The sequence below is a fragment of the Hyperolius riggenbachi genome, chromosome 1, assembly GCF_040937935.1.
Source record: "Hyperolius riggenbachi isolate aHypRig1 chromosome 1, aHypRig1.pri, whole genome shotgun sequence".
NCBI classification, from domain to species: Eukaryota; Metazoa; Chordata; class Amphibia; order Anura; family Hyperoliidae; genus Hyperolius; species Hyperolius riggenbachi.
The window spans coordinates 14,007,265-14,020,906 of record NC_090646.1 but is presented as its reverse complement, the minus strand read 5'-3'; the positions used below and the strand labels follow the sequence as shown (position 1 = coordinate 14,020,906).

General features: G+C 43.7%; 1 protein-coding gene across 7 annotated transcripts in view; it reads right to left on the bottom strand.

Moving 5' to 3' along the window:
• LOC137562405 (uncharacterized) overlaps positions 1-13,642 on the bottom strand; it is a 428,020-nt gene that overhangs the window by 18,553 nt on the left and 395,825 nt on the right. For all 7 annotated transcript variants that reach the window (XM_068273776.1, XM_068273756.1, XM_068273765.1 and 4 more), the window contains one exon: positions 9,585-9,765. In XM_068273776.1, the coding sequence (XP_068129877.1) occupies positions 9,585-9,765 (181 nt within the window). The remainder of the gene's footprint in view (positions 1-9,584; positions 9,766-13,642) is intronic.

Sequence of the window (13,642 nt, the reverse complement as noted above, 5' to 3'; positions counted from 1 at the left end):
GATTGATCATAATGGTACATGCTAGGGTGGCTTCAGCATGTAGTGTGGTTGGTGGTATAGGGGTTAAGTCGGATACCTACCACACACTGAGACCTGGGTTCAATTCCCAGCCCAGCCGGGGTTCAATTCCCAGTCATGGTATGTAAGCTGGCTTTTGAAATACTACAAATCCTTAAGCATGCTACTTTTTCTCTTCGATTGATCATAATGGTACATGCTAGGCTGGCTTCAGCATGTAGTGGGGTTGGAGGTATAGGGAGTAAGTCAGATACCTACCACACACTGAGACCTGGGTTCAATTCCCAGCCCAGGTTTGATTCCCAGCCACGGTATGTAAGCTGGCTTTTGAAATACTACAATTCCCTGGAAGATGAGACCCTCGAGGAAGGTATAGGTAAGGAAATAATTGTTAATTCTGTAAAAATTCACCGGTATTAAAAAAATTTCCACGGAATTCCGTTTTAGAGGTATAGCAATTCCGTTCCGACCGACGGAATGGGAATTGGCCAAATTCCGGCCGGAATTGCGGAATCCAGCGAGCATAGCACTAGCATCATCTGCAGCACTTTACAGAGTACATAGTCATGTCACTGACTGTCCTCAGAGGAGCTCACAATCTAATCCTACCATTGTCATAGTTTCATTTCCTACTATATTCTATTCTATTCTATTCTATTCTTATTATATTTATATAGCACTGACCACTTCTGCGGCACTAATCCCTGACATATGTATGCTAACCAAGGCATTACTTCTTATTAAAAGAGAGAGGGAGCTTCATCCAAAGACTTTCTGGGAAGGCAAATTGTCTTTATATAACACCACAGCTTATTTTATGTACATTTAGCCATTTCCATGACCCATCATGAGTCATGACCACATTCATTTTCTAGTGCATGCTAATCAGCTACCCCAACTAGTGGATCCAGCAACTGCAAACTACCCTCACTAAAAAAATCCTGGAATTGCCCTGCATAGTCATGTCACTGACTACTCAGGGGAGTTTACAAACTAATCTCTACGATAATCTAATGTCTACCATGTTATTATTATGTACCACTTACATCTACAGCAGTACTTTGCAGAGTATATAGGTACTATATGTGAGCTCCAAATTATGGGGCGAGTGGGCTACAGGCTGAAAATCCTCTGGTGGGCCCTAAGTGTCCCAGTCTGACCCTGCATATGGAATAGATCTTAATTACGTAATGACCTAGTTTGTGAGCTTTGCGGTCTTTCGTATCTGTTATTTGCATTGAAATGAAAAAAATCTGATTGGCTGTTTGTGGCTTCACCCCCTTTTCTGAATTTGAACCCCAGTCACCCAATGACCAATCTGTACCAGGTTTGAGGCTTGTGCCATTAACAGTGCAAGAATGGCAGCAATTAAATATACCCCTTGTAAATCAATAGGTGTTGCAAAACCTAACAGTTAATCTCACTCTTATCCCCCCAGGTATGGCCCTTTTATACATTGGTACCACAGATTTGCTCAAAAGAGAAAGGCCCATTTTCAATCACATATTCATAGCCACAAGACTATTAATTATAGATAACTGGAAATCTCCAATAATACCCAAAATTGACAATGTTCTCAAAAACGTTGACTTGAATCTGACAGCTTAGAAGTCTTTGGCTATTAAGTGTGTCTGTCAACTTACAGGCTTTCTTGACAGGGCAAGTCTTTGGACAATGGCATATCCTGAATCCAAATTATTTCAATTCTAAACCTCTCACTTATATACTTGGCTCTGCAGTGTACATACACAGATTTTACACGGATCCCATTCGGAATTCATGCGCGGATTCTACTCGGAGTTTGTGCATGAATTCTATTCGAAACTATACATATACCCATTTTTCTCGTTGCTTTTGTCCCGTTGGACTTCCCTTGTTTTTGTTAATTCTCTGAACATATTATTATCATCAGAAGTTCAGGAAGAAAATAGAACTATATGATAAGCTATTTTTTTTGTTTTGTTTATGAACAAACATATCTATAAACAATTCAGTTAATGTTGCTCACACAGACCCAATTGCATTGCATATACTTTAAGTGATGGATGTGACACCTGGAACTTATGTTAGGGTGGATTTGGGTCCCCCAGTTCCAGGAGGATCTGCTCCATCTCGGATAACAACTGCACAGAAAATGTGGTGTCATTGGTACCTCATCGCAGATTAAGAATTTGTTAAGATTATTATAACTTCAACTATGTTATTGACCACTGTATAGTTATGTCACATCATTGACCTTGGTCTGTACCAAACCTTTTCTTTTTAATGTTAAAAATTTTACTTTATCATGTAAGGTATGTCATATACATGACTTTTTGTTCTATTGTGAAAATTCTTTCAATAAAAAAAACTATTGAAACCAAAAAGCAATAGGTGAATTTTAATTGGCTGTTTGTGGCTCCACGCTAGTGTTGGGCGAACATCTAGATGTTCGGGTTCGGGCCGAACAGGCCGAACATGGCCGCGATGTTCGGGTGTTCGACCCGAACTCCGAACATAATAGAAGTCAATAAGGACCCGAACATTTGTGCTTTGTAAAGCCTTCTTACATGCTACATACCCCAAATTTACAGGGTATGTGCACCTTGGGAGTGGGTACAAGAGGAAAAAAAAAATTAGCAAAAAGAGCTTATAGTTTTTGAGAAAATCGATTTTAAAGTTTCAAAGGGAAAACTGTCTTTTAAATGCGGGAAATGTCTGTTTTCTTTGCACAGGTAACATGCTTTTTGTCGGCATGCAGTCATAAATGTAATACATATAAGAGGTTCCAGGAAAAGGGACCGGTAACGCTAACCCAGCAGCATCACACGTGATGGAACAAGAGGAGGGTGGCGCAGGAGGAGAAGGCCACGCTTTGAGACACAACAACCCAGGCCTTGCATGAGGACAAGAAGCGTGCGGATAGCAATTTGCATTTTGTCGCCATGCAGTCATAAATGTAATACAGATCAGAGGGTCAATAAACAGGGACCGGAAACGCTAACCCATCACAGATGTTCATTGTTCATGTTACTTGGTTGGGGTCCGGGAGTGTTGCGTAGTCGTTTCCAATCCAGGATTGATTCATTTTAATTTGAGTCAGACGGTCTGCATTTTCTGTGGAGAGGTGGATACGCCGCCGATCTGTGACGATGCCTCCGGCAGCACTGAAACAGCGTTCCGACATAACGCTGGCTGCCGGGCAAGCCAGCACCTCTATTGCGTACATTGCCAGTTTGTGCCAGGTGTCTAGCTTCGATACCCAATAGTTGAAGGGTGCAGATGGATTGTTCAACACAGCTACGCCATCTGACATGTAGTCCTTGACCATCTTCTCCAGGCGATCGGTGTTGGAGGTGGATCTGCACGCTTGCTGTTCTGTGTGCTGCTGCATGGGTGTCAGAAAATTTTCCCACTCCAAGGACACTGCCGATACCATTCCCTTTTGGGCACTAGCTGCGGCTTGTGTTGTTTGCTGCCCTCCTGGTCGTCCTGGGTTTGCGGAAGTCAGTCTGTCGGCGTACAACTGGCTAGAGGAGGGGGAGGATGTCAATCTCCTCTCTAAAGTCTCCACAAGGGCCTGCTGGTATTCTTCCATTTTGACCTGTCTGGCTCTTTTTCTTCAAGCAGTTTTGGAACATTGTGTTTGTACCGTGGATCCAGAAGGGTATAAACCCAGTAATTGGTGTTGTCCAGAATGCGCACAATGCGTGGGTCGCGTTCAATGCAGTCCTAGGCCGAAGAGGTCATAGCCTAGGGTCACAAAACCTGTTTATTGGGCAATTTCAATGGTGGCGAGTCTGACGTACATAAATCGCAGCAATGGCCGTTAGCAACGTCTGAATCTCACGAAATGTCTCATGCAGGTAGAAGACATATTGTTAGACTTGGGCTCCAAAGATGGGTTCCCTACATCTCTGCAAACCAGAGTTACAGGGGTCCAAAATTGGTAAAATCCCCCATAGGATTTCATTGGCTCCCTATTTCACTTTCCAAAATCTCACATCTTTTTAAAGGGCAATGGCTCAGCAGTACCAAATTTTCTAGCATTGTAGGGACCCTTAGGGGGAACATGACTGGTGAGTTTCGGGCCCCTAGGCCGAAGAGGTCATAGCCTAGGGTCACAAAAACCTGTTTATTGGGGCTATTTCAATGGTAGTGATGGTGACGTACATAAATCGCAGCAATGGCCGTTAGCAAAGTCTGAATCTCACGAAATGTCTCATGCAGGTAGAAGACATATTGTTAGACTTGGATTCCAAAGATGGGGTCCCTACATCTCTGCAAACCAGAGTTACAGGGGTCCAAAATTGGTAAAATCCCCCATAGGATTTAATTGGCTCCCTATTTCACTTTCCAAAATCTCACATCTTTTCAAAGGGCAATGGCTCAGCAGTACCAAATTTTCTAGCATTGTAGGGACCCTTAGGGGGAACATGACTGGTGAGTTTCGGGCCCCTAGGCCGAAGAGGTCATAGCCTAGGGTCACAAAAACCTGTTTATTGGGGCTATTTCAATGGTAGTGATGGTGACGTACATAAATCGCAGCAATGGCCGTTAGCAAAGTCTGAATCTCACGAAATGTCTCATGCAGGTAGAAGACATATTGTTAGACTTGGATTCCAAAGATGGGGTCCCTACATCTCTGCAAACCAGAGTTACAGGGGTCCAAAATTGGTAAAATCCCCCATAGGATTTCATTGGCTCCCTATTTCACTTTCCAAAATCTCACATCTTTTCAAAGGGCAATGGCTCAGCAGTACCAAATTTTCTAGCATTGTAGGGACCCTTAGGGGGAACATGACTGGTGAGTTTCGGGCCCCTAGGCCAAAGAGGTCATAGCCTAGGGTCACAAAAACCTGTTTATTGGGGCTATTTCAATGGTAGTGGTGGTGACGTACATAAATCGCAGCAATGGCCGTTAGCAAAGTCTGAATCTCACGAAATGTCTCATGCAGGTAGAAGACATATTGTTAGACTTGGATTCCAAAGATGGGGTCCCTACATCTCTGCAAACCAGAGTTACAGGGGTCCAAAATTGGTAAAATCCCCCATAGGATTTCATTGGCTCCCTATTTCACTTTCCAAAATCTCACATCTTTTCAAAGGGCAATGGCTCAGCAGTACCAAATTTTCTAGCATTGTAGGGACCCTTAGGGGGAACATGACTGGTGAGTTTCGGGCCCCTAGGCCGAAGAGGTCATAGCCTAGGGTCACAAAAACCTGTTTATTGGGGCTATTTCAATGGTAGTGATGGTGACGTACATAAATCGCAGCAATGGCCGTTAGCAAAGTCTGAATCTCACGAAATGTCTCATGCAGGTAGAAGACATATTGTTAGACTTGGATTCCAAAGATGGGGTCCCTACATCTCTGCAAACCAGAGTTACAGGGGTCCAAAATTGGTAAAATCCCCCATAGGATTTCATTGGCTCCCTATTTCACTTTCCAAAATCTCACATCTTTTCAAAGGGCAATGACTCAGCAGTACCAAATTTTCTAGCATTGTAGGGACCCTTAGGGGGAACATGACTGGTGAGTTTCGGGCCCCTAGGCCGAAGAGGTCATAGCCTAGGGTCACAAAAACCTGTTTATTGGGGCTATTTCAATGGTAGTGATGGTGACGTACATAAATCGCAGCAATGGCCGTTAGCAAAGTCTGAATCTCACGAAATGTCTCATGCAGGTAGAAGACATATTGTTAGACTTGGATTCCAAAGATGGGGTCCCTACATCTCTGCAAACCAGAGTTACAGGGGTCCAAAATTGGTAAAATCCCCCATAGGATTTCATTGGCTTCCTATTTCACTTTCCAAAATCTCACATCTTTTCAAAGGGCAATGGCTCAGCAGTACCAAATTTTCTAGCATTGTAGGGACCCTTAGGGGGATCATGACTGGTGAGTTTTGCCACTGCTGAGCCATTGCCCTTTGAAATGGTGTGAGATTTTGGAACGGTAAATAGGAGGCCCAATGAAAGCCTATGGGGGATTTTGCCAATTTTGGACCCCTGTAACTCTGGTTTGCAGAGATGTAGGGACCCCATCTTTGGAATCTAAGTCTAACAATATGTCTTCTACCTGCATGAGACATTTCGTGAGATTCAGACGTTGCTAACGGCCATGGCTGAGATTTATGTACGCCACCATCACTACCATTGAAATAGCCCAAATAAACAGGTTTTTGTGACCCTAGGCTATGACCTCTTCGGCCTAGGGGCCCGAAACTCACCAGTCATGTTCCCCCTAAGGGTCCCTACAATGCTAGAAAATTTGGTAATGCTGAGCCATTGCCCTTTGAAAAGATGTGAGATTTTGGAAAGTGAAATAGGGAGCCAATGAAATCCTATGGGGGATTTTACCAATTTTGGACCCCTGTAACTCTGGTTTGCAGAGATGTAGGGACCCCATCTTTGGAATCCAAGTCTAACAATATGTCTTCTACCTGCATGAGACATTTCGTGAGATTCAGACTTTGCTAACGGCCATTGCTGCGATTTATGTACGTCACCATCACTACCATTGAAATAGCCCCAATAAACAGGTTTTTGTGACCCTAGGCTATGACCTCTTCGGCCTAGGGGCCCGAAACTCACCAGTCATGTTCCCCCTAAGGGTCCCTACAATGCTAGAAAATTTGGTACTGCTGAGCCATTGCCCTTTGAAAAGATGTGAGATTTTGGAAAGTGAAATAGGGAGCCAATGAAATCCTATGGGGGATTTTACCAATTTTGGACCCCTGTAACTCTGGTTTGCAGAGATGTAGGGACCCCATCTTTGGAATCCAAGTCTAACAATATGTCTTCTACCTGCATGAGACATTTCGTGAGATTCAGACTTTGCTAACGGCCATTGCTGCGATTTATGTACGTCACCATCACTACCATTGAAATAGCCCCAATAAACAGGTTTTTGTGACCCTAGGCTATGACCTCTTTGGCCTAGGGGCCCGAAACTCACCAGTCATGTTCCCCCTAAGGGTCCCTACAATGCTAGAAAATTTGCCACTGCTGAGTAATTGCCCTTTGAAAAGATGTGAGATTTTGGAACTGTAAATAGGAGGCCCAATGAAAGCCTATGGGGGATTTTACCAAATTTGGAGCCCTGTAACTCTGGTTTGCAGAGATGTAGGGAACCCATCTTTGGAGCCCAAGTCTAACAATATGTCTTCTACCTGCATGAGACATTTCGTGAGATTCAGACGTTGCTAACGGCCATTGCTGCGATTTATGTACGTCAGACTCGCCACCATTGAAATTGCCCAATAAACAGGTTTTGTGACCCTAGGCTATGACCTCTTCGGCCTAGGACTGCATTGAACGCGACCCACGCATTGTGCGCATTCTGGACAACACCAATTACTGGGTTTATACCCTTCTGGATCCACGGTACAAACACAATGTTCCAAAACTGCTTGAAGAAAGAGCCAGACAGGTCAAAATGGAAGAATACCAGCAGGCCCTTGTGGAGACTTTAGAGAGGAGATTGACATCCTCCCCCTCCTCTAGCCAGTTGTACGCCGACAGACTGACTTCCGCAAACCCAGGACGACCAGGAGGGCAGCAAACAACACAAGCCGCAGCTAGTGCCCAAAAGGGAATGGTATCGGCAGTGTCCTTGGAGTGGGAAAATTTTCTGACACCCATGCAGCAGCACACAGAACAGCAAGCGTGCAGATCCATCTCCAACACCGATCGCCTGGAGAAGATGGTCAAGGACTACATGTCAGATGGCGTAGCTGTGTTGAACAATCCATCTGCACCCTTCAACTATTGGGTATCGAAGCTAGACACCTGGCACAAACTGGCAATGTACGCAATAGAGGTGCTGGCTTGCCCGGCAGCCAGCGTTATGTCGGAACGCTGTTTCAGTGCTGCCGGAGGCATCGTCACAGATCGGCGGCGTATCCGCCTCTCCACAGAAAATGCAGACCGTCTGACTCAAATTAAAATGAATCAATCCTGGATTGGAAACGACTACGCAACATTCCCGGACCCCAACCAAGTAACATGAACAATGAACATCTGTGATGGGTTAGCGTTTCCGGTCCCTGTTTATTGAACCTCTCATCTGTATTACATTTATGACTGCATGGCGACAAAATGCAAATTGCTATCCGCACGCTTCTTGTCCTCATGCAAGGCCTGGGTTGTTGTGTCTCAAAGCGTGGCCTTCTCCTCCTGCGCCACCCTCCTCTTGTTCCATCACGTGTGCTGCTGCTGGGTTAGCGTTACCGGTCCCTTTTCCTGGAACCTCTTATATGTATTACATTTATGACTGCATGCCGACAAAAAGCATGTTACCTGTGCAAAGAAAACAGACATTTCCCGCATTTAAAAGACAGTTTTCCCTTTGAAACTTTAAAATCGATTTTCTCAAAAACTATAAGCTCTTTTTGCTAAAAAATTTTTTCCTCTTGTACCCACTCCCAAGGTGCACATACCCTGTAAATTTGGGGTATGTAGCATGTAAGGAGGCTTTACAAAGCACAAAAGTTCGGGTCCCCATTGACTTCCATTATGTTCGGAGTTCGGCCATGTTCGGCCCGAACCCGAACATCTAGATGTTCGCCCAACACTACACGTGACCCGTTCAGCCAATCACAGCGCTAGCCGAACGTTCGGGTAACGTTCGGCCATGCGCTCTTAGTTCGGCCATATGGCCGAACAGTTTGCCGAACCCGAACATCACCCGAACAGGGTGATGTTCTGCAGAACCCGAACAGTGGCGAACACTGTTCGCCCAACACTACTCCACGCCCTTTTTCTGAATTTGAACCCTAGTCACTCAATGACCAACTGTACCAGGTTTAAGGCTTGTGCCATTAACAGTGCAAGAATGGCAGCACATTCTGATTTGCTTTATGTAAACGATCATAATTACGAAAAATGACCGTAATTACAGAATTCCCTATAAACGCCACATTTCGCATATTTTCATAAAATTCACGAAATTTCGATGACTACCATGATCGTAATTTCGTGAATTACACAAAATTTTACGTAATCGTAAATAGGTCATTACGCTCATCACTACCTACATAGTTATGTCATGGACTGTCCTCAGAAGAGCTCACAATTTATTCCCCGCCATAGTTTATGTCCTACAAAACGATGTATTTATATAGCAATGACATCAAAATTTACAAAGTACGTAGGTTTATGAGCTCCAAATTGGTGGGTGAGTGGACCCCAGGCTGAAACTTTCCTAGTGGGTAGGTCCTAAGTTTCACAGTCTGACCCTGGACATAAGAGAATTTTCTCTTCTTCTCTGAACATTTGTTACAGGACCTTAAAGCACGAGGGCTGTCATCAGGGGGTTCGAGGACCCAAGGTGAGGTGGCTTTGAAACCTACCTTTCATAGTTTCCGTGGGTGCCCTGAAAAATGTATTACATGATTCATACATTACACTAAGGATTTGGATTATGGTCTCCTAATCAATGGTTAAAATATTAAAAAAGACATTTTCTAAAAGGTCTACCAGTGAAAACGATCTCGAAATAAGAAACAGCATTTTGTGTATGTGAAGGATTGGACTGGATGTTGCTCTCATTACCTCAATGCCTAAGCACTTATTAACTAGTATACCTGTGTCTCATTGGCCTCGGTGAAGCTCCATTTGTGGGTGGTGCTCAAGTTAATCTCAACAGTCGTTTCATTTTCAGCAATGAATGGAACTCCAGCCTTAAACATAGTTTCTGCACCAACTTCAAAGGTAAATCCGTGCTCATGGGTGAAGCTGCTAGAATCCTTAATGGTCTTGGTGAACCTGCCACAAACAAATCATAATACTGTTACGTATGGATTGCAAGAGCAACGGACTAAAGCTACACATACATGAAGCAAGGGGAGGAGGGGCAGTGAAAGTAATAACTGTCGGGAAAAGTCTTCTACATTGGGAGGGAGAGTCGGGTGTTTCACAAAAGAATTATGTTTGCTAGAAACACAATTTATGATGCAAAGTGCCCCCATACAAGAAATGGAACTTTGCAGGAAACTGAAAGAGCCCCACATAACAATTAAGCAGCATGTTACCCCAAAACACATAATTCAGCAGTGTGTACGCTAAATATTGCAATTGGAATTGTGTTCTACATAAAAAATGCATTAATGGAGAGAGAGGGTATTTATTTTATAGTAGGACCAGCTAATGACCCCGCGTTGCCCGGTTATGCGTTTGGCTGGTGTTGGCTGCGCCCACTTTTTCTATCCCTATCACACAATTACTCAATGACCAAGTTTATGAGCTTTGTGGTCCTTGGCATCAATAATTTGTATTTTCCCACTGAAATGAAACAAATCTGATTGGCTGTTTGTGGCTCCACCCCTTTTCTGAATTTAAACCCCAGTCACCCAATGACCAACTGTACCAGGTTTGTGGCCTTTGTCATTAACAGTGTAAGAATGGCAGCAATTTAAATATTCCCATTGAAAATCAACAGGCACATTTTAATTAGCTTTTTTAGGCTCCACTCACCCTCACTCAGTCCAACCACTTTTCTGAATATTAATTCCAGTCACCCAGTAACCAACAGTGCAAAGTTTGAGAAACCTGCCAGTGAAGAAGGGCTGCAGTTCACATTTTTCCATGGACATTTGTTTTTGACTCCACCCACTTTGTGTAACCTTGACACACAGTCACTCAATGACCAAGTTTGTGAGCTTTCTGGTTCCTCCTGGCATAAAAAATGTGTGAATGGAAGCAGTTTATCCAGGCAAAGAAATCTGATTAAACAAAATTACTGGAGTGCGCTCCCCCTCCCCAATGTCCAAGTGTCCTACTGTAAAAAGTCTCAGTTAACACGTCCTCCACTCAGAACGTCCAACTTCCAGATGCTCCAGAGTATTCACCCGTGGCGGGCAGATTCGCATAAACCCAAGAGAAGAAAACACATAGAAACAATCATAGTGCGATCCGTCTGATCAATATTCAACAGGGACCATCACCCTAAAGGGCCCTGATTGTGCAGCTTATATTATGGGGTCACCTTTGTGTCTGCAACTTATAGCTAACAAATGGCACGCTCACCTTGCTGCCAGGCTGCCCAGCCCTACAGACAGCAACTGCGCTTTGCAGGGTTACACCACTTCCTTCCAGTGGTACTGATACATCCAATCTCAAATAAAACAATAAGATGACATCATCGTGCAAGCATGCTTGTAACTCAACTGAATGATCATGAGAAATATACTCTATTGGTCTCCTGCTCACCCTTTCCTACTGCTGCCCACACTCACAGACAGCTGTCCACGCTTAATGGGTGTGCAGTCCTGGACACAGTCTTCCCAATATGATCCACCTTCACAATCTCATGTCAGAATCTCAGACATCATCTACAAACTAAAAGGCTTCCAATAGTGTAAGATCCACGATTTATTTATCTTACACTATTGGAAGCCTTTTAGTTTGTAGATGATGTCTGAGATTCTGACATGAGATTGTGAAGGTGGATCATATTGGGAAGACTGTGTCCAGGACTGCACACCCATTAAAGGAATACTATCGAAGTATGCATTTATTTTGAAATGCTGTATGTTGTAGCACACATTAGGGCAAGTACTAGGAGCAATTTGATTCCTCACACAGCTGTTCCTCTCAGCTGTAAAATCCTCCGTCAGTTTTGGCGTCAGTGTTGGATACAAAATGTATCTAATACTGAGCTCCCAGAGGGCTAGACCATGTCTCTACACAGGGGAGTTGCTATCAACTCCTCAGTTTATAGTTTAATTATCACCTTGCTGAAAGAATCTTGTTGATATGGTGGTAAGGAGTTAAAGATTCTAGCAATGTGTGTTTATTATCTTTGCTTCTCTTGACTGATAAAGATACTAATAATGCTAATTGTAGACAGTGGTCTGCCCCTCTCAGCAGCTTGTAAAGTGGATGCAGCCTGGAGTGAATCGCCTCAAGCAGGCAGCCAGTCTGAGTGTAAACACAGACTAGTGTTATAGCTAGTTATATTCCAGCAATATTCCAGCTCATTTAGTTACCTGTTACCACCTCAGATCAGCCTGTTTCTCCTCATGTCTCCTGCATGCTGTGAGTGACACAGTGACATATATTTGTGAGCTGTGTGACAGAGTAACCAAGCAGCTCAGGGTGACCCAAACTACTATGAGCTGTGTGAGAAATTAATTTTTAAGCAGCGATAGTGAGAGAGAGACCTGGGTGAATAAATAAAGTGCCCCTAGCACTAGTGGTAATGTGTACACTAATATAGAGTATTAAAAAAAAGTCGTTTCAATCGATAGTATTCCATTAAGCGTGGACAGCTGTCTGTGAGTGTGGGCAGCAGTAGGAAAGGGTGAGCAGGAGACCAATAGAGTATATTTCTCATGATCATTCAGTTGAGTTACAAGCATGCTTGCACGATGATGTCATCTTATTGTTTTATTTGAGATTGGATGTATCAGTACCACTGGAAGGAAGTGGTGTAACCCTCCAAAGCGCAGTTGCTGTCTGTAGGGCTGGGCAGCCTGGCAGCAAGGTGAGCGTGCCATTTGTTAGCTATAAGTTGCAGACACAAAGGTGACCCCATAATATAAGCTGCACAATCAGGGCCCTTTAGGGTGATGGTCCCTGTTGAATATTGATCAGACGGATCGCACTATGATTGTTTCTATGTGTTTTCTTCTCTTGGGTTTATGCGAATCTGCCCGCCACGGGTGAATACTCTGGAGCATCTGGAAGTTGGACGTTCTGAGTGGAGGACGTGTTAACTGAGACTTTTTACAGTAGGACACTTGGACATTGGGGAGGGGGAGCGCACTCCAGTAATTTTGTTTAATTTGTCTAGATGTACATGTAGCATCTGTGTTGAGTTGCAGCAGACCCTAACATATAGGGGGGAGAGGGCAATAGAGGGGAGCGCAATTGTAATATTAATATAAAGAAATCTGATTGGTTGTGTGTGGCTCCACCTCTTTCGTGAATTTGAACACCATCACTTAATGGCCGACTGTAGCAGGATTAATGCCCCTGGCATTAACAATGTAAGAAAAGCAGCAGTTTCTAAATTCCCCTTGAAAATCAATATGTGAATTTTGATTGGCTATTGTAGGCTCCACCCACTTTTCTGATTATTAATCCCAGTCACCTGGTGACCAACTGTGTCAAGTTTAAGAACCCTACCATTAACAGTGTAAGAATGGCTGCAGGTTATATTTTCCCATGTAAAAAGTTACCGTAGTTGTTTTTGCCTCTGCCCACTGTTTCTAACCTTGACATACAGTCACTGAAGTTTATGAGCTTTGGGGTCCTTGGGATCAATAAATTGCATTTTCTCATTGAAATTAAACAAATCTGATTTGCTGTTTATGGCCCACCCCTTTTCAGAATTTAAACCCCCGTCTCCCAATGACTGACTGTATCAAGTTGAGGCCTTTGCCATTAAGAGTGTAAGAATGGCAGCAATGTAAATATTACCCTTGGAAATCAATAGGTGAATTTTGATTGGCTGTTGTAGGCTCCGCCCACTTTCCTGTATATTAGTCCAAGTCATCCAGTGACTAACTGTGTCAAGTTTTAGAACTATGCCATTAACAGTGTAAGAATGGCTGCAGTTTATATTTCCCCATGTAAAAAATGTAGTCGTTGGCACTGCCCACTTTTTGAATTTTAACCCCTGTCACCCAGTGACCAACTG